The 27,559-nt window shown below is 41.8% G+C and overlaps 1 protein-coding gene and 1 pseudogene across 1 annotated transcript in view; one reads left to right on the forward strand and one right to left on the reverse strand.

The window, feature by feature from the left end:
* Positions 1-15,818: 15,818 nt before the first annotated feature.
* Positions 15,819-17,395, forward strand: LOC128596421 (DET1- and DDB1-associated protein 1-like; annotated as a pseudogene).
* Positions 17,396-27,449: 10,054 nt separating this feature from the next.
* Positions 27,450-27,559, reverse strand: part of NR5A2 (nuclear receptor subfamily 5 group A member 2) — a 199,148-nt gene continuing 199,038 nt past the window's right edge. Inside the window, exon 7 of the mRNA XM_053604380.1 lies at positions 27,450-27,482. Within this exon, the coding sequence (XP_053460355.1) occupies positions 27,478-27,482 (5 nt within the window). The 3' untranslated portion in view covers positions 27,450-27,477. The remainder of the gene's footprint in view (positions 27,483-27,559) is intronic.

A 27,559-nucleotide genomic window follows, 5' to 3' on the forward strand; every position in this document is an offset into this window, starting at 1 on the left:
ACATAATTGATTTTCAGTTAAATATTGTTTAATGGTCATTTCTTAGCCAACATTTGTCAAAATATCACCTTGTACGAGGTATTTTTTTTTTTTTTTGTAGAGACAGAGTCTCACTGTACCGCCCTCGGGTAGAGTGCCGTGGCGTCACACAGCTCACAGCAACCTCTAACTCTTGGGCTTACACGATTCTCTTGCCTCAGCCTCCCGAGCAGCTGGGACTACAGGCACCCGCCACAATGCCCGGCTATTTTTTGGTTGCAGTTTGGCCGGGGCTGGGTTTGAACCCGCTACCCTCGCCATATGGGGCTGGCGCCCTACTCACTGAGCCACAGGCGCCGCCCCGTACGAGGTATTTTTTACATGCACCATCTCATTTTATCCTTAGACAAAATCTTTATGTATTATCATGCCCACTTCCCAGATTAGTCTATCTGATTCTCATTTTCTCTTTTCCTACAGGCTTTTTCTTACCTATTTCATGCTAGTCAAGATAAAGAGCAATTACATAGTACTTGTTAAAACTGTGTGTTATCTGGGCTCGGCGCTTGTGGCTCAGGCGGCTAAGGCACCAGCCACGTACACCTGAGCTGGCAGATTTGAATCCAGCCCCCACCCTACCAAACAACAATGATGGCCACAACTAAAAAGTAGCCGGGCATTGTGGTGGGTGCCTGTGGTCCCAGCTACTTGGGAGGCTGAGGCAAGAGAATCACGTAAGCCCAGGAGTTGAAGGTTGCTGTGAGCTGTGAGCTATGGCACTCTACCCAGGGTGACAGCTCGAAGCTCTGTCTCAGAAAAAACAAACAAAAAAACCAACCATGTGTTATCTGAACCATGTTCCAAGGGTTATATAAATCATAGATTTCACTTATATGTAAAACTTCTGCCCTTCATTTCTACTCTTCATTGAAGTTTGCCACGATTCCAAATACAAGAGTAATCATTGTTTCCAATGAGAGCAAGATCTGAGATCAAGTCATCCCACAAACAGGATGAACATTCCTAATCCCTAACCCTGAAATTCAACATGCTTCAAAATCCGTAACTTTTTGAGCATCGACATAATGCTTGCCGCAAGTGGAAAATTTCGCACCCGACCTTATGTGACGAAGGTCACAATTAAAACAGTCAAAACTTTGTTTCATACACCCAATTGTTTAAAATATCATGTATAATTATCTTCAGGCTATGCATATAAGGTGTATATGACACGTACGTGAATTTTGTGTTTAGACTTGGGTCCCATCCCCCAAATATCTTATTATGTATATAAAATATTCCACAATCTAAAAATATCCAAATTAAAAAAAAAAAAAATAAATAAAAATATCAAAATTCTGGGCACCCATAGCTCAGTGGTGAGGGTGCCAGCCACATGCCCTGGGGCTGATGGGTTTGAACACAACCAGGGCCTGCTAAGCCAAAAAAAATAGCCGGGCGTTGTGGTGGGTGCCTATAGTCCCAGCTACTAAGGAGGCTAAAGCAAGAGAATCGCTTGAGCCCAAGAGCTGGAGGTTGCTGTGAGCTGTGACATCACAGCACTCTACTGAGGGTAACAAAGTAAGACTCTGTCTCAATTAAAAAAAAAAAAAATAGAAAAAAAATATCCAAGTTCCTAAACACTTTAGGTCCTGACTATTTCAGATAAAGGATGGTCAACCTGAACATTATTTGATCTCTCTCTCTGTCTTCTGCAGTAAAGTGAAATTTCACTTAGTAAACTGTTTTTAAAATGACATAGTTTAATTAAAAAAAAAAAAAGCCAGACATGTATTTTCATCTTGAGCAATCCCAGCTCCACGGCGCCTCATTTCCCTGTTCCACCAGGCAGCAGTGACAGCAGTGGGTGCTCAGAGCGCCAGAAGTGCAAATTTAGCATTTCACAGATGTTCCAATAAAGCCAAACTGGCTGGTAAGGGAGTGGGGCAGATTTCTAAGGCCTTTCTTTGCTCTGTAGGGTACCAACTGTGCTTGTGTAATCTTTATACATAGTAATGTTGATTTGTCTCGTTCCGTCTCTTTTTGTAGTGGCATTTCTCACTTGAATAATTCTGCTCGTGCAACATCAGGGTGAACACGAGGAGGCTGCTTTGCATTAGAAAGTGGACGCACAGATGCACAGTTGCACACCACGCGCTGGTTTGCGCAGGTGGAGGAGAATGTGCTTTTAAGGAATAATCTCCCCCTTTCAGAAAACCGACCGCTTTATGTTTATTGGCGAGGTTTTCTTTGGTGGTGTTTTAATGGCTTGTTTGTCCGACACGTTGCATATTAAACAAGCAAAGCCTGGATCCTCTTAGGACCCAAGGTACTCTTTATTCTCTCCTCCATATTGGAAATCATTCCTGTCAGCTCGTGCTCTGCAAGCTGCCTGGAAGAACTTTGGCATAGTTTTCCTAACCTTTCAAGCAGTAAAAGCAAAACTCTCCTTTGATAAAAAAAAGCCGGAGGACTTTGGCACCTAGCCATTAAGGATGCAGGCAACTCGGCTGCGATCTGACAGAATAATCCACAAAACACTGAAAAGTTCTTGTTAAGGTCCCCAGAGTGGGCTGAGGCACTTTGCTTGTACTTAACATATATCAACTGTCACCCGGTGGCAGTCAGTGTTGAACGGAACACAATGGAACATCCAGATGGTCTAAACAAAGCGAACAAATGTTCGCTGCTATTAAAAGCTGTTTACATCAACTTCCAGGATTTCATGGAGTGAAGTTTATATTGTGTCACCACGGAGGTGCTTAGCTCTGTCTGCACCTAAGACCAGCCTTTTATAAACTCCTGTGGCTCCGTGCTCATGCTCTCGGCACCTAGCGGAAAGCCAGGTTGAGCGGTGAGTTAGGAAATAGAATTTTGTCACCCAGTCGTGCAATATCAGACATTTTAAGTGACTCACTCCTATTCTGTTACACTGATCGTCTTTTGCAGCCTCAGCTCCAGACCAAATAAACACCAAGCAGACCCTGTCCCCTGATGGGGTGTGTTGTGGATGGATGGACGGATGACCACTATCTGCCTCTGCAGACAGGGCCTCCGAGTCTCGCTGGCTCCGTGCAGGGGATGTTTACGCAGTAATGGTTTTGTTTTCTTCCTCTAAGATCCTGTGGTATCAGGTCCTGTCTTATTGGGGATTAATATACATGAGTGATAAACCTACATTTTTCTGTCTTCTTCCTTTGACCTCCTTATGGCATTCTCCGTTACAAATTCCAGAGACACAGTCTATAGTGTCAGAAGTGTGTTGTGGCCGTTGATAACATTATTATGAAGGTGTCCAGCTTACGTTTTGTTAAAGAAGAAACCACGTCTGCATTCAGTTTGTGAATCACCGTCAATTTCTCTTGTCATAACATACCTAAACGAATGAGGTAAATATGAAAAGCGTACAACTCATTAATTTGTCATACAACTCAAAGTATAATAAGAGTAGAAAAGACTCTCACATGAGTAAGCTCGATAATTAATTTAAATAATTATTTTCAGATAATTTTAATGCAATATTTATTTCATATTTGTGTTCAATTTTATACATTTTGAAAATGTACATTTGTTGTGCCATTTTTAAGTTATCATGCTTTGGATTTTTCATGAAGTCTTTTTAAAGACGGGTGATCTCATAAGTCAAATATTTAAGAAAATATGATTTTCTTGGCCTTATTTTCTCCAGAAATGACCTGTGTTTTAAGTTAAGATCAAGATGCATATTGAACAATGTCATAGGCAATGACACAGAACCAAATTTTACTGATGATATGTAATGTTCTTAAGGGAAGATTAATATGGGGCTCTTTGTGAGCACAGTGAAAACGGGCTCATCTCTATTACATGGGGAGACTTTCATCTTCACAAGTGTTCTGGTAAACTGGATCATTAAAATACATTTGGTAAGGAACAGGTTGTGATCTATGTTCTTCTGGGGTTACAGGTCCTCTCTGGATAATTTCATGAGATTCAAAGTTTTAGCTCTCATGTTTAAGTTTAAAGAAAAACATACAGTTCATTGGTGCCCATAGCTCAGTGAGTAGGGTGCCTGTCACATACAACGAGGCTGGCAGGTTCAAACCTGGCCCAGGCCAGCTAGACAGCAATGACAACTGCAACAAAAAATAGCTGGGCGTTGTGGCGGGTGCCTGTAGTCCCATCTACTTGGGAGGCTGAGGCAAGAGGATTGCTTAAGCCCAAGAGTTTGAGGTTGCTGTGAGCTGTGACACCACAGGACTCTACTGAGGGCAACAAAGTGAGACTCTGTCTCAAAAAAAAAAGAAAGTGAAAGAAAAAGCGTGTGTGTGTGTACTGAATGTTTTTCAGTACACACACACACACGCACACACACAAATGCATACCTAAGATAGTATACAATTGTGCCCATGCTCATGGTAATCCACAAGGCATATGCTAGCTCTGTTCCCCAGACAGCTTTTAAAAGTTTGAAACTTTTCTCTGGTATTAGTTTTGTTAAATACTATGTCACAAAGGCAACAGGAAAGCTATGAAAACACCATACACACCTCTATAATTTGGATTACAGACATAATTTTATTGGTTGTTGGTATGTATGGTATTTCTCATAGATGTCTCAGTTGGATCGGATTTTGGAAATATGGACAGTACAGATAGGAAGATAAAATGTAACAAAACAAGAGCTTCAGCTTTTGCCAAGGGTTGAGCCCTAGGCCCACTTTAGAGGAGCCATTCCAAGTGTGTGTGTGAGTCCCACGCCAGCCGCTCCGTTTCCTGTTTACGCCTGTGCAGAGCTCCACATCCGGCGGGCCTGCCTTCAGCGGCAGGGTTTTCTGCACGCCCCAGGAGATCTCTTCCTTAACATGGCTCATGATTTATCATCTAAGTAAGCCATTGGAATTTTCTTAATTCCTGTTTTACTTAGCACATGCAAAATGCTATCATTATCTAGGAGGAGATAATGTTAACTTATAACTGTTACCCACAGTACTCATTAAGTGACCTTTGCAAAACAAGCCTGGTCAGGGAGTGTGTGAAGTAGGGAAGGCGGATGCTAAGTCGCTGCCTTCCAGGCCTTTGTGTACGTAACCTGAGGTTAACAGCAATTAAAATCTTGCTAGTAGTTTGAAGCAATTTTAACACTTTATGTCTATTAAATTGCTCAGAATGCTCTGGCTGCAGCCAAATAGTGAGTTGGCAGAATTTTCCCTGACATCCTCCTTGTTTGTTTTGCCTCTGTCTCCCTCATCGGTACCCAGATTCTTCACCATTTCTCTCTGTCCCTCATCAGTGCTTTGAGAGATTATGATGAACTAGTTCATACTCTAGAATAAATGACACTTTGCTTAATAGTCAACTTTTCCTAGGGATATTTATAGTTTAAAATAAGATAAAATTTCTACACTAAGGAAATAAAATTCTTCAATTTTAGATGTCAGTTTGCTTCATAGAACAGATATTTCTGGGGGTAAGAAAACTTCCTAGCACCCCTTTAATTCTTTTTTTTTTTTATTTTTTGAGATAAGAGTCTCACTATGTCGCCCTGGGTAGAGTGCTGTGGCGTCACAGCTCACAGCAACCTCAAACTCTTGGGCTTAAGTGATTCTCTTGCCTCAACCTACCAAGTAGCTGGGACTACGGTGCCTGACACAATACCCATCTATTTTTTTTTTGTAGTTGTTATTGTTGTTTAGCAGGCCCAGGCCAGGTTCAAACCCACCAGCCCGGGTTTATGTGGCCGGCGCCCTAACCACTGAGCTGTGGGCGCCGAGCTCACCCCTGTAATTTTATCTGCTAAAAAAATTATTCCTTCTCGCCAGATCTATATTTTATTCATTCCCTTGCATTCATTAGATGATATGGCATACTTTTTAAAAAATTCAAATTTACATATAGTCCGAGTTTAGACTATAGTGAGAAGCTTGAGCTTTTTTCCCCTGAAAATCTTCTGATAACCTTATTTCTTAATTCTATCTCAACAGAAGGGATATCTTGTCTTCCCTGTTCTCTTTCTTTCAAAGATTTTTGCTAAACTATTTTTATGAATGTTACATTTTTTTACTTCTATTGACATTTTTAAAAGCACCTATTTTGAGCAAGAAGCTGAACTGCTATCCCATTTTCCAATTTTCCCTTTTCAATGACTCTTAGAAGCTAGCCATGGGTGTCCTAAGGCATCAAATGCCACTTTAGAATTTTGTAGATGAAAGTATAAAGTATATAAAATGAATGCTGATAATAGGCTATTATTAAAAAGCAGACAAACATGAACATTCTAATCGAAAATTGTTAATGATTTCAATTCTGTGACTGCAGTATTTCAATATTTATTTACATCTTCTGCTTAATTATTACACCAAGAGAAACATTTTTGCTTTGTAGTAATTGATGGAGAAATCTTTCAACACATTGCACTCTGATTTATAAAAGAGCACAAGATTAAAGTTGGGAAGATTGTATTAATCTGACTAGGTCTCTCTGTAACATACCTGATATATGGTGTGATCATAGTAAACGTGTAATAAAAAAATCAAGGGAGTATATCCCAATATAATTGCAAAAACTAAATAAATAAATAAAAAGAGGGCCAAAGACCTAGTGACTCTGCAAAGAATTGAAAATGAAAGGTAAAACTTTTTTACCTTACTAGGGCTAAAATACATCAAAGTCTAAATATAAGATTTTATGAAAAAAAATTTTTATTATTTTTTATTTTTTTTGAGACAGAGCCTCCAACTGTCGCCCTGGGTAGAGTGCCATGGCTTCACAGCTCACAGAAACCTCCAACTCCTGGGCTCAAGCGATTCTCCTGCCTCTGCCTCCCAAGTAGTTGGAACTACAGGCACCTGCCAGAATGCCTGGCTATTTTTTGGTTGCAGCCATCATTGTGGTTTGGCAGGTCCAGGCTGGATTCAAACTGGCCAGCTCAGGTTTATGTGGCTGGTACCTTATCCGCTTGAGCCACAGACACCAAGTCAAAAAAAAAAATTTTTTTTTTTGAGACAGGGTCTTACTCTGTTGCCTGGGCTAGAGTGCAGTGATGTCATTACATCAAACTCCTGGGCCCACGTGATCCTTCTGCCTTAGCTTCCTGAATAGCTAGGACTACAGGCATGTGTCACCACAGCTGATAAATTATTTTATTTTAATTTGTATAGAGTCAGGGTCTCACTATTGCCCAGGCTGCACCTTGTTGTTTTTACGGGGCCTTAGGAATGTGTTTAGTAATCAAAGTCTTGTGATCTGTAACAGGTTGTCTAGTTCTAACGTTGTATGATTTGGTTACTTTCCCAAATTCCTTCTGGCTCACTTTAAGATGTATGCAGTCTTTTCCCAACAGACCTTAATGTACCAAGGTTTCCCATTATCAACAGCTCAGAACTATTTATATCAGAATACTGAACAATATTGCTCACCCATTCTTTTATTTTTCTTAAAAAATTCTTCTTGAATTACTGTGATTCTGTGTCATATGGCTAATTGATTAAAAGACAGTGACAATTCACTGTGTCTCAGCAAGTACTCCACAATCAGCTATATTTATAAACACAGCTTCAAAAAAAAAAAATAGGGCATGATACTCTGTTGGCCATAGAATGACTAAACACTTAAATCCTCGGAGAATCCTGCTCACATTGTGTGACGCATCAGTACACATGTTGTATCTATCATCAAAAGAGCATCCCATTTAAGGCTTTTCCCCAAGGTAATCAAGGTTAAAGTCAGAGAAAAATTGAATTCCCTTCAGAGATGAGCTGAGTAGTTTTAGAAGACTGCCCTACTGCACTCATCCTTTCTATGATAATATCATTTTAACTAAATTTGACTTTTCCAACTCACTGCCAAGATGTTTGTTGACTCTTTTCTTGAGAAAACCTTGACTTCTAATAACATCTTCATGGAGGCAGGAGTGTACTATTTCTCTCATTATTATACTTTATCTTTTTTAAATTGCTTGTTTAAAAGATTGTTATATGATTTATTTGGTTCGCTGCTCACAGTTTCCACAGATTTTTAATAATTTTAATCATTTATTCATTTTTCTAAATGTTAGAAGCTAGAAAATAAATTTTAGTATTCACAGGCCAATTCTTAGGAATGGTCAGTTTTCCTAATCTTACGTCCAACACTAGGCACCTTTTGTCCTTTGATTTGGACAGTCACAGGTATAACACATTTGTTCTTTTTTTTTTTTTTATTGTTGGGGATTCATTGAGGGTACAATAAGCCAGGTTACACTGATTGCAATTGTTAGGTAAAGTCCCTCTTGCAATCATGTCTTGCCCCCATAAAGTGTGACACACACCAAGGCCCCGCCCACCTCCCTCCGTCCCTCTTTCTGTTTCCCCCTCCATAACCATAATTGTCATTAATTGTCCTCATATCAAAATTGAGTACATAGGATTCATGCTTCTCCATTCTTGTGATGCTTTACTAAGAATAATGTCTTCCACGTCCATCCAGGTTAATACGAAGGATGTAAAGTCTCCATTTTTTTTAATGGCTGAATAGTATTCCATGGTATACATATACCACAGCTTGTTAATCCATTCCTGGGTTGGTGGGCATTTAGGCTGTTTCCACATTTTGGCGATTGTCAATTGAGCTGCAATAAACAGTCTAGTACAAGTGTCCTTATGATAAAAGGATTTCTTTCCTTCTGGGTAGATGCCCAGTAATGGGATTGCAGGATCAAATGGTAGGTCTAGCTTGAGTGCTTTGAGGTTTCTCCATACTTCCTTCCAGAAAGGTTGTACTAGTTTGCAGTCCCACCAGCAGTGTAAAAGTGTTCCCTTCTCTCCACATCCACGCCAGCATCTGCAGTTTTGAGATTTTGTGATGTGGGCCATTCTCACTGGGATTAGATGATATCTCAGGGTTGTTTTGATTTGCATTTCTCTAATATATAGAGATGATGAGCATTTTTTCATGTGTTTGTTAGCCATTCGTCTGTCGTCTTTAGAGAAAGTTCTATTCATGTCTCTTGCCCATTGATATAAGGGATTGTTGGCTTTTTTCATGTGGATTAATTTGAGTTCTCTATAGATCCTAGTTATCAAGCTTTTGTCTGATTGAAAATATGCAAATATCCTTTCCCATTGTGTAGGTTGTCTCTTTGCTTTGGTTATTGTGTCCTTAGCTGTACAGAAGCTTTTCAGTTTAATGAAGTCCCATTTGTTTATTTTTGTTGTTGTTGCAATTGCCATGGCAGTCTTCTTCATGAATCTTTCCCCAGGCCAATATCTTCCAGTGTTTTTCCTATGCTTTCTTGGAGGATTTTTATTGTTTCATGCCTTAAGTTTAAGTCCTTTATCCATCTTGAATCAATTTTTGTGAGTGGGGAAAGGTGTGGGTCCAGTTTCAGTCTTTTACATGTAGACATCCAGTTCTCCCAACACCATTTATTGAATAGGGAGTCTTTCCCCCAAGGTATGTTCTTGTTTGGTTTATCAAAGATTAGGTGGTTGTAAAATGTTAGTTTCATTTCTTGGTTTTCAATTCGATTCCAAGTGTCTATGTCTCTGTTTTTGTGCCAGTACCATGCTGTCTTGAGCACTATGGCTTTGTAGTACAGACTAAAATCTGGTATGCTGATGCCCCAGCTTTATTTTTGTTACAGAGAACTGCCTTAGCTATACGGGTTTTTTTCCGGTTCCATACAAAACGCAGAATCATTTTTTCCAAATCTTGAAAGTACGATGTTGTTATTTTGATAGGAATGGCATTGAATAGGTAGATTGCTTTGGGAAGTATAGACATTTTAACAATGCTGATTCTTCCCATCCATGAGCATGATATGTTCTTCCATTTGTTAATATCCTCTGCTATTTCCTTTCTGAGGATTTCATAGTTTTCTTTATAGAGGTCCTTCACCTCCTTCGTTAGGTATATTCTTAGGTATTTCATTTTCTTTGAGACTATGGTCAAGGGAGTTGTGTCCTTAATTAGCTTCTCATCTTGACTGTTATTGGTGTACACAAAGGCTACTGACTTGTGGACATTGATTTTATATCCTGAGACATTACTGTATTTTTTGATGACTTCTAGGAGTCTTGTGGTTGAGTCTTTGGGGTTCTCTAAGTATAAGATCATGTCGTCAGCAAAGAGGGAGAGTTTGACCTCCTCTGCTCCCATTTGGATTCCCTTTATTTCCTTGTCTTGCCTAATTGTATTGGCTAGAACTTCCAGCACTACGTTGAATAGTAAAGGTGACAGAGGACAACCTTGTCTGGTTCCAGTTCTAAGAGGAAAAGCTTTGAGTTTTACTCCATTCAGTAAAATATTGGCTGTGGGTTCGTCATAGATAGCTTCAATCAGTTTTAGAAATGTGCCACCTATGCCTATACTCTTCAGTGTTCTAATTAGAAAAGGATGCTGGATTTTATCAAATGCTTTTTCTGCATCTATTGAGAGGATCATGTGATCTTTATTTTTGCCTCTGTTAATATGGTGGATAACGTTTATAGACTTGCGTATGTTAAACCAGCCTTGCATCCCTGGGATGAAGCCTACTTGATCATGATGAATGACTTTTTTGATGATAAGCTGTAATCTATTGGCTAGGATTTTGTTGAGAATTTTTGCATCTATGTTCATGAGTGAGATTGGTCTGAAATTCTCCTTTTTGTTTGGGTCTTTTCCTGGTTTTGGTATCAGGGTGATGTTTGCTTCATAGAATGTGTTGGGGAAGATTCCTTCTTCCTCAATTTTTTGGAATAATTTCTGCAGTACAGGAATAAGCTCTTCCTTGAAGGTTTGATAGAATTCTGGAGTGAAGCCATCTGGGCCAGGGCATTTTTTGGTTGGAAGATTTTTTATTGTTTCTTTGATCTCAGTGCTTGAAATTGGTCTGTTCAAGAGCTCTATTTCTTCCTGGCTGAGTCTAGGGAGAGGGTGTGATTCCAAATATTGATCCATTTCTTTCACATTGTCAAATTTCTGGGCATAGAGTTTCTGGTAGTATTCAGAGATGATCTCTTGTATCTCTGTGGGATCAGTTGTTATTTCCCCTTTATCATTTCTGATTGAGGTTACTAGAGATTTTACTTTTCTATTCCTCGTTAGTTTGGCCAATGGTTTATCTATTTTATTTATTTTTTTCAAAAAACCAACTCCTTGTTTCATTAATTTTCTGAATGATTCTTTTGTTTTCCATTTCATTGATCTCTGATTTGATTTTGGATATTTCTTTTCTTCTACTGAGTTTAGGCTTAGATTGTTCTTCTTTTTCCAATTCCATAAGATCTCTTGTGAGATTGTTGATGCATTCTCTTTCTGTTTTTCAAATGTAGGCATCTAAAGCGATGAATTTTCCTCTCAAAACTGCTTTTGCAGTATCCCACAGGTTTTGGTAGCTTGTGTCTTCATTGTTGTTATGCTCAAGGAAGTTAATGATTTCCTGTTTTATTTCTTCCTGCACCCATCTGTTATTCAACAGAAGATTGTTTAGTTTCCATGCCTTTGGGTGGGGTCGAGCATTTTTGTTAGAGTTGAGTTCCACCTTTAGTGCCTTATGGTCTGAGAAGATACAAGGTAAAATTTCAATTCTTTTGATTCTGTTGACATTTGTTTTGTGTCCCAGGATATGATCAATTTTGGAGAATGTTCCATGGGGTGATGAGAAGAATGTATATTCTTTATCTTTGGGATGGAGTGTTCTATATGCGTCTATCAAGCACAGTTGTTCTAGGGTCTCATTTAAGTCTCTTATATCCTTGTTTAATTTCTGTTTAGAGGATCTGTCCAGCTCTGTAAGAGGAGTGTTAAGGTCCCCTGTTATTATGGTATTATCAGATATCATATTGCTCAGACTGAGTAAGGTCTGTTTCAAGAATCTGGGAACATTTAAATTGGGTGCATAGATATTTAGAATTGAAATGTCTTCTTGTTGTATTTTTCCCTTGACCAATATAAAGTGACTGTCTTTGTCTTTTTTGACTTTAGTTGCTTTAAATCCACATGTATCTGAAAATAAGATTGCAACTCCTCTTTTCTTCTGAATTCCATTTGCCTGAAAAATTGTCTTCCAACCCTTGACTCGGAGCTTTAATTTCTCTTTTGAAGCCAGGTGTGTTTCTTGCAGACAGCAAATGGATGGCTTGTGTTTTTTAATCCAGTCAACCAATCTATGTCTCTTCAGTGGGGAATTCAAGCCATTAACATTTATTGAGATAATTGATAAGTGTGGTAGTATTCTATTCATCTTATTTTGTGAGTCCATTGCTTAGTTTTATCTTTTGCAGCAGTGTGGAGGTTTGGTTCTGTCCTTTAATTTCTGAGTTCTTACTTTGCTGCTGATCCATTGTGGTGGTCAGTGTGCAGAACAGGTTGAAGTATTTCCTATAGAGCTGGTCTTGTTGTGGCGAATTTCCTCAATGTTTGTATATCCGTAAATGATTTGATTTCTCCGTCAATTTTGAAGCTTAGCTTAGCAGGGTACAGAATTCTGGGCTGGAAATTGTTCTGTTTAAGTAGATTAAAGGTAGATGACCATTGTCTTCTTGCTTGGAAAGTTTCATTAGAGAAGTCTGCGGTCACTCTGATGGATTTGCCCCTGTAGGTCAACTGGCGCTTACTCCTGGCAGCTTGCAGAATCTTTTCTTTTGTCTTGACTTTGGACAGGTTCATCACAATGTGTCTTGGAGAAGCTCGGTTAGAGTTGAGGTGACCTGGGGTCCGATATCCCTCTGAAAGCAGAGTGTCAGAATCTTTGGTGATATTTGGGAAATTTTCTTTTATAATATTCTCTAGTATGGCTTCCATTCCTCTGGGGCATTCTTCTTCCCTTTCTGGAATTCCTATAACTCGTATGTTGGAATGCTTCATAAAGTCCCATAATTCTGACAGTGAACGTTCTGCTTTCTCTCTCTTCTTTTCTGCCTCTTTTACTATCTGAGTTATCTCAAAAACTTTGTCTTCTACCTCTGAAATTCTTTCTTCTGCATGGTCTAACCTGTTGCTGATACTTTCCATTGCATCTTTAAGTTCCTTGATTGACTGTTTCATTTCCTTCAGCTCTGCTATATCCTTTTTATATTCTTCATATCGTTCATCTCTTATTTGATTCTGTTTTTGGATTTCCTTTTGGTTATTTTCCACTTTATTAGCAGTTTCCTTCATTGTTTCCATCATTTCTTTCATTGTTTTCAACATGTGTATTCTAAATTCCCTTTCTGTCATTCCTAACATTTCTGTATAGGTGGAATCCTCTGCAGTAGCTACCTCATGGTCCCTTGGTGGGGTTGTTCTGGACTGGTTCTTCATGTTGCCTGGAGTTTTCTGCTGATTCTTCCTCATGGGTGATTTCTTTTATCTGTTTCCTTGCCCTAATTCTCCTCTCACTTCCTCTTGCTCTTTAAGTTCTAGTGCCTGTGGACTGGTAAGGGCCTGTTCCTGGCTTGTAGACTTCTCCCTTCTCCTTGGTGCCTGCTTCAGCATTATAGACATCTTCTTTCTCCTCCGTGCTTGCTCCTAGAGAGAGACCTTTTTTTTTTTTTTCCAGAGACAGAGTTTTGCTCTGTTGCCCAGGCTAGAGACCAGTGGCGTGATCATAGTTCCCTGGTACCTCAAACTCTCAGACTCCTGGGCTCAAGCAATCCTCCCACCTCTCCAGTACTTTGGATTATAGATATGCACCACCATGCCTATTAAAATTTTTTTTTTTTATTAAAATAATTTTTTTTTTTTTTTAAGGCAGTGTTTTGCTTTGTTATCCAGGCTGGTCTCAAACTCCTGGCCTTAAGTGATCCTCCCACCTGGGCTTCCCAAAGTGCTGGGATTACAGGTGTGAGCCTCTGCACCTGGCACATAAACATTTATTTAGACCTACTATGTGCCATCCACTAGGGACAAAGTGGATGAAGTCATTGTCTAGGGAGCCTAACATTCAATGGGGGAAGCAACAACATTCCTGTTATAGCGTAAAAACAAAGATGAGCAAGTCAAGGCTGGCGTTTTCTATTTTTTTGAGACAGAGTCTCACTTTGTCAACCTTGGTAGAGTGCCTTGGCGTCATAGCTCACTGCAACCTCAAACTCTTGGCCTCAAGTGATCCTCTTGCCTCAGCTTCCCAAGTAGCCAGGACTGCAGGCACCTGCCACAATGCCTGGCTATTTTTAGACTTAAGGGTTTCACTCTTGTTCACACTGGTTTCGAACTCCTGAGCTTACGCAATCCACCTGCCTCAGCCTCCCAGAGTGCTGGGATTATAGGTGTGAGTCAAAGGTGGTATTTAATACAGGTTGACTATTCCTTTTTTTTTTTTTTTTTTTTGAGGCAGATTCTCACTATGTCAGCCTCGTGTCACTGCTCACAGCAACCTCAAACTCTTGGGCTTAAGCAATTCTCTTGTCTCAGCCTCCTAAGTAGCTGGGACTACAGGTGTCTGCCACAATGCCTGGCTATTTTTTGTTGTTGTTGCAGTTGTCATTATTGTTTAGCAGGCCTGGGCTGGGCTTGAACCCTCCAGCCTCAGTGTATGTGGCCAGTGTCCTATTTGCTGAGCTCTGGCCACTGAGCCCAGGTTGACTATTCCTACTCTGAAAATGCCAAACCCTAAACTCCCCCAAATTTGAAACTTTTGGGGAACCAACATGATGCTCACAAAAAATGCTAGTGGAATATAATGGAGATAATCTAAAAAAAAATTGAAATCCAAAATACTTCTGGTCCCAAGAATTTCTGGTAAAGAATTCTCAACATGTACCTGGAAGAGTTAGGGAAGAAGTGAAATGTGGCTGAGTCTTTCAGCATGAGTATGAGTTAGTTATGAGAATATGTGTAATATAGAGCAATCATTCCTAGCAGAGGGAACAGCTTGTGCAAAATCGTGAAGGTAGAGTGTGATTTAAGGAAGTGACCACGGTGTGTGTGAGAGAAGAAGAAACCGGTTCAGCCAACAAGTCAGGTTGCATTGTGAACGCTCTTTAGGCCAAATGGGGAGCCCTTGAAGCATTTTCAGTGATCAAGTGATATAATTAGAGAAGGGCCATGGGGTGGTTAAGAACTAGTTTGAATGCTACCCTGGCCTGTCACCTTAAATGTCTATTTTCCTGTCTGAATACTGGGTATAGCCATGACTCAAAAAGAATGGGAGAATGCACAGAGTGAATACATACAAAGTGCTTTCTTTTTTTTTTTTTTGTAGAGATAGAGTCTCACTTTATGGCCCTCTGTAGAGTGCCGTGGCATCACACAGCTCACAGCAACCTCAAACTCCTGGGCTTAAGCGATTCTCTTGCCTCAGCCTCCCGAGTAGCTGGGACTACAGGCGCCCGCCACAACGCCCGGCTATTTTTTTGTTGCAGTTTGGCTGGGCCTGGGTTTGAACCCGCCATCCTCGGCATATGGGGCCGGTGCCTAACCAACTGAGCCACAGGCGCTGCCATACAAAGTGCTTTAATAGTGCCTGGAACGCATGTTCCATAAATGCTCAGTGTTTTGTTTTGTTTTTGTTTGTTTGTTTGTTTGTTTGTTTTAACTCTGAATTGGATGGTGAGCACCTGGGACTGTGTTTTGTGTAAACCCAGGGTAGAAATGACGTTGGTATGAATAAAGGCAATGGCAAAGGGGATGGAAGAGGCATAAGTTGTGGGGATTTGGAAGGTCCAGGAGGTAGTGTCTGGTGATCCACTGAGCATGGCAGCGGGTAGGCAGGGAGAGGCTCTATGAGAAAAGAAGGAGTCAAGGCTGGATCCCAGGATTCTGGTTTAGGTATTTGGGTGGGTGGTGGTGCTTATCAATTGTGGGAGTGTAGAAGGAATGGCAGGTCTTTGAGGGAGGATAGTGAGTTCAATTTACCTTCAAAGTATTGCTGGTGCATTAGATGGTATCCAAGATATGGGTCTGATGCATACAAGATGGTTCTTGTTAGAGACGCAGACATCAACTCATCAGCTTCTCGCTGGTAATTGAAGACATGTGCATCAGTTAGAATATGTTGGACTGCAAGTAACTGCAGAAATCCAACTCAAAATGACAACAAAACCAGAGGAGTTTTAGTTCAGAAGGAAAGGCCCAGCGGCATGGCAGTGATCAGGCTTGCTTTATTTGGGCCTCCAGCCTTGTTTTTCTGAGACGTTCTAGGGTTCTGTCTGCGTCTGTGTTGCTTTCTCCTCTGGCTGGAGGCCAATGGCTGCATCAGCTCCAGGCCTCATTCATAGGCAAATCCAATAATACCTGAAAAAAGAGAGACTGTATTTTGAAACATAGAACCTCCCTAAGTTGACTGCACAATGAACTGTAACAAACAGGTCAACATACAGGGGTGGTCAACGTAAGGAACTCCTATCGTCTATGAAAATTGGGTCAATTTAAAAAGGTGGTCAATGTAGGGGAGTGGTCAGCTCTGGAGGTTCGACTGTATCTCTCTAAAACAATAAGGCATAGCATCCTTTCCCAGAACACTGGCCACAGTTAGGTCACATGCCCATTTCTGAATCAACTCCTGGCGGTTCCTGCACCAGTTATTGGCACATAAGATAGTGTAACCTCGAAGGACCTGTGGCTCAATGAGTAAGGGCCCTGGCCCCATAAACCCGGGGTGGCAGGTTCAGCCCAGCCCTAGCCAAAACTGAAAAAAAAAAAAAAAAAAGATAGTGTAACCTATGATGGGCCCACCTCTGCAGCTCTGGGTGCAGCTGTTGCCCCCGAAGCACACCGGGGAGAGATGGACAATTGGATGAGAACTGGCTTTCTGTCAAGAAAAGGAGCAAGGTAGATAACCAGTAAGGCTCGCTGCACTGTGGTGTGGATGAGCTTCCTTGAGGGAACTGCGCAGCGTGAGAAGAAAAGGTCTAAGGCTGAATCCTGGGAAACAGCAGACTTCAGAGGTGTTTGGAGGAGGGATTGGATTGGTTGGAAAACATATCTTGACTTCTGCTGTGGCTGGAAGTCACTGTGCAGCGGCGGCAGCGGTGGCCGAGCGGCGACGGAGGAAACAGAAGGTGGCAGATTTTTTTAAAGGATTGCCTGTCTACAACAAAAGCGATTTTAGTGGATTTCATGCCGATGCCGTGTGCAAAGCCTCCAACAGACGTCCCTCAGTCTACCTGCCCACCGGAGAGTACCCATCTGAACAGATTCATCGTGCAGAAAAGACGAACATTCTCCCGCGCTACCTACATCAGCAGTGGAACAAAAAGAACGCGGCCAAGAAAAGAGACAGGAGCAAGCGGAACTGGAAGGCGAGAGCTGGGCGCCCCCTGGCAAGGAGGCGCGGACCGACAGCCCAGACTTGCACGAGGACACTGCAGACTCACTCCCTACAGGCGCCTTGGCCTGGCTGCTCCTCGGTCGCCGGCCTGCCCGCCTGTCCACAGAGTGCAAGCACCCAGCCGGCCTCCCTGCCCACCCACCCACACCCCGCCGTCCATACCACTTCAACCTCATAGGAGCTGATGTATTTATTTTCCTTGAGTTTTTATGTATGCTGTAACATGTATCAAGCGTTGGTTAAAGGGGATGTCAGACCCAGTAGCATGATGTTGGCAGATGCTTTAAAGAAAAACAACAGTAACATTGTTCCTCACCCTTCTTCCCACCCTCGCCCCTGCCACTTCCTCCTTCCTGCCCGCTCCCCCAACCCCCCAACCAGTGTCTGTGAGGGTTTCACCCTGGGGGTTCCGCTGTGGCTGGGCGGTGGGTGGGAGGGGGGCAGGTGGCCTTGCCCCCATGGACAGCTGAGCAACCTTCTCCCCTCTCCCACCCACCTGTGCAGGCCTTTGAGACTCGGCCTTGTCTCACTTCCGCTGGGAACTATTCCATGCCCAGACCTCATTCTGAGCGTCAGTGCAGGGGAGAAGTCGGCCCTTCCGGATCTTACTCTTAAGTCATTTTATCATGGACTTGTGTGTACTCCATGTTCACCTCAATAAAAGGATCTTTCCTAAAACAAACAAACAAACAAACAAAAAACCTGGCTTATTGTACCCTCAATGAATCCCCAACAATAAATATATATATATATATATATCTTGACTTCTGTTTGACTCTTTGATTAAACTGAACAAGGTTGTCTGGTATGCTATAGGGGAGGGGGTTGAGAAAATTAATGTAAGAAATAGGTCATAAAAAAAAAGGGCATGGAGAATCATGATGCCTGCTAGGGAATCTTAGTAGGTCACGTGTTAATAATATTAGCAATAATGGACAACTACTGAGCTCTTACTCTATGAGGGTTTGATGTCAATTTGTCATTTAGTCTTCCCAGTAACGCCTGGGAGTCTTGCATTCTAGGAGTATCACCATTTACAGGTGAGGAGACTAAAGCTCACTGAGATTAAATAAGTAGCTCCAGGCCTCAAATTTAGTAAGTGGCAGAGGGAACTTGACCCCAGGTCTGTCTACCATCAATATGTGTTCCTAAGCACTTCTCTTCCTAATATTTTTTAGGTAGAAACTGGCCCATTACTTAGGATCTGTTGTGTTGAATTAGTTCTCTGATCTCTTTGGAACCTTTGCCCCAGCCAACTATAGAATGTTTAAGTTGATGCTTATATGTTGGTGGGCATTTCAGGCTTTTTGCCTCTCCCTTAGAAAGGTCACTGCAGGCTCGGCACCTGTAGCTCAGTGGCTAGGGCGCCAGCCACGTACACCAGAGCTGGAGGGTTCAAATCCAGCCCAGGCCTGCCAAACAATGGCAACTACAGCCAAAAATGCCGGGCATTATGGCAGGTGCCTGCAGTCCCAGCCACTTGGGAGGCTGAGGCAAGAGAATCACTTAAGCCCAAGAGTTTGAGGTTGCTGTGAGCTGTGATGCCACAGCACTCTACCCAGGCGACAGCTTGAGACTCTGTCTCAAAAAAAAGAAAGAAAGAAAAGAAAGGTCATGGGGAGGCACCTGTGGCTCAGAGGAGTAGGGCGCCAGCCCCATATACCAGAGGTGGCAGTTTCAAAAAAAAAAAAAAAAAGAAAGGTCACTACGGTCTCTAACATCAAAGGGGAGGGAGAGAAGATCGCAACAAAAAGGTGATATGTGGGTTTCAGAATCCCTTGTCATTTGTTATCACATTTTCAATCTGAACAGAAGCCAAATTCAAGTCTCTAAACCCCCGGATTCAAGAGGGAGACATTTTTGCAAGGAATCTGTGTCTCCATATATTTGTCAAATATTTTGTGTGGAAAACCCCAAACCTGTGTCCTGTCATATACAGAACTCTAAGGCAATGGCCACTGTGGGTCCATGACTGGAAAGTGTGGTCCCCACAATAGCTGGAACTAACTCCGAATGTGACGATATGGATGGAGTCCTAGAAGGGTTTCCATGGAGAGGAGTGTATCATCAAGGTTAAATGTTCTAGGTGGATCATTCGAGTTTATCATGAATTTTTAAGGCCAAGATGGGACATAGAAAGAGCAGTTGGGAAGCTGTTTGTGTGGTCCAGGAGAGAGATTTTGACAGCAACTGTGTTGGTTGTAAAGATGGAGTTGGGGGGTAGGGGTGGGTGGGGAGATGGTATACAGATTCAAGTGATATTTGGAAGGTAAGAGGATTCTAGGCTGGCTTTCGTATTTCTGCCCTACATTACCAGGGAAATGGCAGTAACATCACTGAGATAGCTGTACAGCAAGAGTCTGGGAGATGACAGTGATGTCAGGTACACAGGGTAGCCAAGCGGAGAGGTCCAAATGGTGGCTGGACACACAGATCTTGGGCTCAGGGGAATGAGCAGAAAACAGTGCTAAGCATAGTTTTTTTTTGTTGTTGTTGTTGTTTGTTTGTTTTTGCAGTTTTTGTCCTGGGCTGGGTTTGAATCCGCCACCTCCATCATATGGGGCTGGCGCCCTACTCCTCTGAGCCACAGGCGCCGCCCCTAAGCATAGTTTTTTTGGTTCAACAAATCAGAGCTGAATGAGAAGTCTGGACCTCTGAAACTAGTTCCTTACTCAGTTCTTGAATTGGCTTGTATTTTCCATTTAAAAATTTCTGGAGGGTAGGCCAGACATGGTGGCTCAAGTCTGTTAATCCCAGCATTCTGGGAGGTTGAGGTAGGAGGATCGCTTGAACTCAGGAGTTCAAGACCAGACCCATCCTTACTCAAAATAGAAAAATTAACTACGTGCCGTGGTGGGTGCCTGTAGTCTCAGCCACTCAGGAGGAGGATAGCTGAGCCCAGGAGTTTGAGGTTGCAGTGAGCTAAGGTGATGCCACTGCACTGTACCCAGGAAAGAGAGTGAGACTCTTGTCTCAAAAAAAAGAAAAAATTTGGAGCTTCATCTAGTGCCTTTTGGAGAGTAAGCAGAAAAGAGAAGGGATTACACTGTTGCATGGCCAAGTGGTAAGAGACAACCTGCCCTTTCTTTAAAAATGAGAACTTTACACAAGCCCTACCTAGGAAGTGGAGGGGTAAGGGGTGGGGGCCGAGTGTGTCTGAGCTCTTACCTGCAGCATGGCTCTCAGGCTGCAGGCCAGTTTCTTTCCCTTCTTGGAAAAGCTCGGCAGACTGTCTCTCTCTCTTTGGCATCTCGTGTTCCTGGGTTCTCCATGATCCAGAGAATGATGTGTTATTCTGGGGACGAGCCATTGAGAACCCCAAACAGAGAATTATTGAAATCCTACTTCTTGTTTTCTCTGTAGACTCATTTTTAAGAGATTGAGATTCTTAAAATGCCATATTTCATAAAAATAAAAGAATTTCCTATGTAGTGGGCCATTGCTTGTAAAATGAAAACTTCTTGCAGTTCAAATGTTTCTCCTTCAGATTTGCAGATAAATAGGCTGCTCCACTCACCCTGACAACTGTATGAGGAAGAGCCTTGTGAGATGATGGAACTCCATTGATTTTTCATAAAAATTTAATAAGATGATACAGGTCAAAAGCTTCGTAAAGTTTGCTATAAATTGCAGTGAGGAATCGAGCAAGGTGTAATTGGATAAGAAAATGGAAATGAGACTTGTATCAGGGCAGCAGAGTTGATGGAGAACAATGGGAACAAGCTCCCTCTTCACTGTCTGGATGGAATTTTCCTAAGCAGGTGGCCCACTCCTACCTGCAAGGGACCTTTGGTTCCACTCAGCTTTCTATCACTGGTGAGTTCATATTTAATGTGTCAAGTTTTTTGAATGTCATTTAAATTCATCAGATATATTTTAGGAGTTCAGATTGAATAGGACAGCTGTTCTTAACCTATGGGTTGCGACCCACAGGAACTGTATTAAAGGGCCAGGGCATTAGGAAAGTTGAGAACCACTGGAATAGGACAATCCATGCTTTTGTAACCGACTGAGCTTTTTCATCTTGTGCTTTTGTTGTTTAATGCTACATTCAAGAATAGCATAAATTGGCCGGGTGCAGTGGCTCATGCCTATAATCCTAGCACTCTGGTAGGCCAAGGCAGGTGGATTGCCTGAGCTCACGGGTTCCCCACCATCCTGAGCAAAAGAGAGACCCCATATCTAAAAAATAGCAGGGCGTTGTGGTGGGTGCCTGTAGTCCCAGCTACTTGGGAGGCTGAGGCAAGAGAATCACTTGAGTCCAAGAGTTTGAGGTTGCTGTGAGCTATGATGCCATAGCACTCTACCGAGGGTGACAAAGTAAGACTCTTGTCCCCCACCCCAAAAGAGAATAACACAAATTATCTTTTTTAACTGGCTGCTATTCAGTTTCTAGTACCTATAATTTATGTAGTGTTGATCCACTTAAAATTTTCTAAATGAGTGTAAATATATATCTTTTTTAAAAAATTTAATTTTTATTAAATAATAACTGTATACCTTTATGGGGTACAATGTGATGATTTGATATACAGTGTGGAATGCTTAAATCAAACTGATTAACATAGCCATCACCTCACTTACTTATTTTTTGTGGCAAGACATTGATTATTTACTCTTAGTTGTTTTGAAATATACCCTTGCATTGTGCACATTAGGTGAGATCCCACCAAATCCCCTCCTACCTCCCCTCTCCTTCCCCTCCTCTCCCCTCCTGATTTCTGGACTATATTTGTGTTTTATCTAATATATATCATTTTCATATAAGATACTATTTCTTTTTCAAATGTTTGCTCTGTTTTTCCCTTTCTTAGTATATCTTAAGATTTTTTTAAAGTCCATTTCCTTGTACTAGCATTGAGAGTGATGCCAATGCTAGCACCCTTTTTTCCTTATTTTTTTTGTAGAGATAAAGTTTCACTTTATTGCCCTTGGTAGAGTGCCATGGCATCACAGCCCACAGCAACCTCCAACTCCTGGGCTTAGGCTATCCTAAGGCGATCCTCCTCTTGCCTCAGCCTCCCAAGTAGCTGGGACTACAGGCGCCCACCACAACGCCCGGCTAATTTTCTGTTGCAGTTCGGCTAGGGCCGAGTTTGAACCTACCACCCTTGGTATATGGGGCCGGTGCCCTACTCACTGAGCCACAGGCGCCACTCCCTTATCCCCTTCTTATTAAAAAGTGATGTTCATCTCTTTAAACATTGTTGGATAGTGTCTGTCATTGACTTAAATTTTCTTGCTCAACAGTATACACTGTACCTAATCAACCTGTTTATAATCAATTTATCATCATGAAGTATCATACACAAACTAATAAGATGTCTTACACATAAACTAATGCTATTTTATGCAACTGTGTTTCCGCAGAGGTATGAAAACCATAGACTTGTTAGAATCAATTCCTTGTGAGTTTATTTGCCACATTATTTTCTCAATTGCCACATGAACTTTCTCTTTCCTTTGTTGATGACATGTAGGATATAGTTAGATAAATGATTTCAGAACCTGTGCTCTGATAACACAAAAAAGCAGCTAGTTCTCATTCTGGTCTAAGAGACCCAGACTTAAATGAGATTGAGAGGGGAAAAATGACTCAAGCAAAAACATTTTCAAAAAAGCAGCCTTGTAATTTAGGATACCGGTAAATTACTAGGAAGTTGTGCAACTGCTATTTAATGGACATGAACTAATTATAGCCCAAGAGTGGTGAGTCTCATCCTGCGGATATACAATATAATTCCTTCTAGAGAAGCAATAACATACTGTTAAAAACATGCCATATTAGCTTATATACCCAAATCAAGAGATTTGTCAAAAAGAGGCAGGGCAAAGAACCAGCACGTAGCAATTCAAGCTTCGGACTTTGAACTCTTTCTTTGGCAGCTCTTTTGTGAATAGATTCACAAAACTAAAAGTTCTGAGCCACCATTCTCTAGTCTGCAACATTTTATACCTTCATAACATCCGCTTTTATTTATAATGCCGAAAATAATTATAATAGCCCCCAATTAGTGAAACTTTTCTCTTTGCTAAGGGCTTTGTATAACTTAGCTCATTTAGCCCTGCCAATAACCCTGAGAAAATATTATTATTCTATTATTTTATAACTGGGAAAATGGTAGCTTTGAGAGGCAGCTTTGGTAGTTTTGGTAACTTTGTCTAAGATCATATGGTTAACAAGTGAAGGAGCCTGGATTCAAATGCAAGTTAGCCCATGAGTACACACACGTTAGTCTGGGATGGTTAAACGCACCATTACTAGTTCTGGGGCTCAGTGTGATGGTGATTTTTTTCCTGTGCATTGTAGGGTTTTGGATGCTCTTGGGAGAATAGAGGCAGTTTGCCCCCTATGCTCCAAATGTGATAAATTTTGTACCCTTGATCTAAGATTGTCCTGAGAGCGGGGGTTTTACGCTAATGGGTCTCCTGGGTGCTGCTCCAGGTCTTGGAAGCTTCAGATGTCCTGGAGTCTCTAATGTCACCCTCGTACCAGGCGTATTTGCCCAGTTTATGTCTCACAAGATACAGTTATGTCTCTAGAGACACAGACTTTTAAACTTGTTTGTTGATTGGAGATACTCTGGAAATAGTCAAATCCCTTTGGGTCCTCCAACAACTCCTTCTCCACAGCTCTCTCTTTCTGCCAAGAATTTTATTCATTCTCAACATTGATCCTCTTCAGGAGTTGAGATTTCTTCGTGTTGTTTTGGGCAAATCTAGGCAGGACATCTTTTCCGCCAACAGTGTTCCCCTTCCAGCGGGCCAGCTCCTAGGTGCTGAGTGTCATCTAGACTTTATTCTTTCCTTGCAGCACGGCACGGCCCGTGTGCACTCCAGGGCAACTCAGGTGCAAAGTGAATAATGTCCCTATCAATAGGTATTATGTAAGCCTAGTGTTTTGTCTAGCTGCTTTTGAAGCATTTTCTGAATATTTTCATGATTGTTTTTTGACATCAATTTTTAATTGTTGAAATCTTTTAGCTATTTAAATCGCAAGTGGATTCACCTATTCAGCATCTATTATGTGAAAATAAAGTTTTAGGCTCTGGGGACTTGGCTGTGAATAAGGCAGGCAAGTGTCCACCCTCCCTGAGCTTACATGCCAATGATGATGGGGCAATGAAATAAATGTGGAAATGAAAGATCAGGCAGAGAAGTGTGACGACTGAAATCACAGCAAGTGCTTGGGTAGTGCCTTAGACCAAGAGGCTGGGAAAGCCTCGCTGAAAAGAAGACCTTCACATGCGGGGTGTGAACGGTAGCAGCATCCAGCCACATGAAGACCCGGAGGACCAAATATTAGGCAAGAAAGAGCTTAGCCTGTTCAAGGAATGGAGAGAAAGCAAAGGCCTGGAACCTGGTGGATGAAGGGAAGCAGAGTTGAATCAAGCTTCACCATTTGGGTAGGAATAAATCCCCACTGCTCTCTTTGTACGTACTGGACGTGTTTAAATATTTAGCAGTCATGTTCCTAGAGGAAATCTGGTACCCAAGTGACAGTTTTATAAGCTTAAATTTTCTTCATGATAGAACTCAAGATTCAGAAAGGAAAGTCTCCTTTAATTTCTGGCTTGTTCCTGGCATTCACTTTCATAAACTGCACCCCCCCCCCACCCCAGGTGAACCACGTGTCACTTGTTTTCAGTAACTGATACAAGCACTTTCATAAACAAGTTATCTCGGTAACAAAGGATATAGCACCAGCAGGAAGGAAGGGCAAGAAGAGACTGGAGTTACTGGGGAAACATATAATGCCTGACCATGTTTTTTTTTTCCTTCCTAGGGAGAAGTGTTGTCCCTCAGAAAAGTGTCACGTGGGCATCGCTCTGTTCCATTTAATGTATGCACCAATGCTGAGATGCTGAGATTTCGGAAGTATAGAGTTCTATTGTTTCTATCTGCCCGACATACACAGTCACTGGAAAGTGAAAAAGGAAAGGAATCTGTTCATTGTATAGGAAGCAAAAATGCTGCATCCTGACCCTGACGGGAAACTCAATTTTCAGGTTGTTCTCGTCAAGTGTTTGATGCATTTGAATACTCCAGGGGATGAGGGCACATACTTGGTGTGGTTAAGGGACATCGGTGTCACAAAACTGATTCATCGTGCAGTGTTGCTAGATTGGTGAACCAGGGTATGTCGTGTTTCTATGAATACATTGAGACATTCATTAGGTAGCTGGTAGGTCCTTTTTGCAGATGTTATCTCTGAAGGACATGTTTTCCAACTAAACTATGAATGCTTTGCCCTAAATGTTCCTTTTCTTATATCATGAAAATGTTTTGACTTTGAATGGCTAGCTTAATGGTTTCTAGGAAAAGTCAGAAGAATTAAGGTAGAGCCTTTTGATGAGTATGAACTTTTGTTTACTTAAAGTAATTATTAGTTTTTCTATGTACAAAAAGATAAATCTCCTTGAGAGATTGTATGGTGATAGCTTTTACTTAATAAGAGTTCTGGTAAAGCCATCAGTTTCTAATTTTCTTTGAAGAAGCCAGACCAAAATTACCAAGTACTTTGAGTAGGTGTTTCAAACTACTCTCTGCGGTAGAGAAAACTGCAGATTGTGTATGTCTCTGTACTAACTGTATCTATGTCTACATACATCTAAGTATATGTAAAAATGATGTATTAACAATTCAACTTAAAACTTTAGAAATAAATGTCTATGGTATACTGGTGAAGTGGAGAGCCAGAAATTCTGGGACATAAAAGTTGTACTTTGCACCCTGATTTAGGGGACTGTGTCAGAACTTCCTTCATCTGTGCAAAGAAGCAGGTTGTCCATAAAGTCTGAATTCAGGCAAACATACATAAAGGCTCTAATAACATATTTAATCTGTATAAAGAAGCATATAATACGATCTGTTTCCTGACTTTATGGACACCCTGTATTGAATAGCTGATTTGTGAGGGTCTCTGCAAGGGGAACACCCAGCATGATGCAGGCCTGCCCTCCGACACAGAGGCTGTGCCTTCACCCCCTCCCACCATTCCTTACCCTGCTTAGAGCAGGTCTGTGTGACCCCCAAAGGCTGCCTTTTCTTTCTTTTTTTTTTGAGACAGAGTCTCACTTTGTCCCCCTTGGTAGAGTGCTATGGCATCATAGCTCACAGTAACCTCAAACTGTTGGACTCAAGTGATTCTCTTGCCTCAGCCTCCCAGGTAGCTGGGACTACAGACGCCCGCCACAATGCCTGGCTATTTTTCCTAGAGACAGGGTATGGCTCTGGTTCAGGCTGCTCTGAAACCCATGAGCTCAGGTGATCCATCAGCCTTGGCCTCCCTGAGTGCTAGGACTATAGGCATGAGCCAACATGCCCAGCTGCCCTTCCTGAAGTTGAAGTTATTGAGCATATCTCAGAAAGGGAAAACAATACTGTAAAGTCACCAAAGATAAAAGCTAACTGCCCCGCATGGTGGCTCATGCCTGCAATCCTAGCACTGTGGAAGGCCGAGATAGGAGGATTGCTTGAGGCCAGGAGTTTCAGACCAGTCTGAGCAAAGCAATAGCAAGACACTGTCTCTACATATAATAGAAAGATTTGCTGGGCATGGTGGTGTGTGCCTGTAGTCCCAGCTACTCGAAAGTCTGAGGAAGGATTGCTTGAGCCCGAGGATTTGGGGTTGCAGTGAGTTATCATGACCCTGACACCAGGGCACTCTAGCCTGTGTGACAGAGAGAGACTCTTGGCAAAAGAAAAAAAAAGTAGAGGAATAGTCAACTGCAAGGAATCAGAGTAAGAAGAAAATCACCACAGGCAAAAGAAGTCAGGAAGTCCGGAGGGACCTAAGCTGAACGACATTTGGGCCGCGTGTAGCAGATGAGGATAAGATGACCATTTGGGGCAGAGAAAACCTTAAATGCTGCTGTGTGACGGCCGCAGAATGGAATCATGCCCCTCTCTGGGAATCGCAGGGGCTGCCTAGCACTTCCCGTGCCTCATTTGTAAACCAGGGATTGATCCCAGTCTCAGACCTTTGTAACTCTCTGGTTAATTGTGGTTTATGAGCAGCCAGGCTCCCTTTCTCTAGTTATCTTCAAGAACAAACTACAAAAACATGTAGTCCATTTTTTCTTCAGCCTCCCCGTATCACAAATCTCACATTTCTGATGGGAAGATCTTTGTCATTCTTCTCTTTTCCAGTGTGAGTCTTCTTGTCTCTTCCTGGGCGTTTTCTTTCTCTATCTGCTGATTGAGACTAAACTGATCATTTAGCACATGGCAGGAAGCGGTGGGTGCTGAATCCTCATTTCTCGCCTAATCTGTTCTCAGGCAGCTGGCTCCCTCGCAGTCCTTCAGCCTAGATGAAGAGGGAAAGAGGGAGAGAGAATTCAATTCTCAAGTCGGGCACTCAGAATGAGAAAAAGGCCTTCCTGC

The sequence above is a fragment of the Nycticebus coucang genome, chromosome 10, assembly GCF_027406575.1.
Source record: "Nycticebus coucang isolate mNycCou1 chromosome 10, mNycCou1.pri, whole genome shotgun sequence".
NCBI lineage: Eukaryota > Metazoa > Chordata > Mammalia > Primates > Lorisidae > Nycticebus > Nycticebus coucang.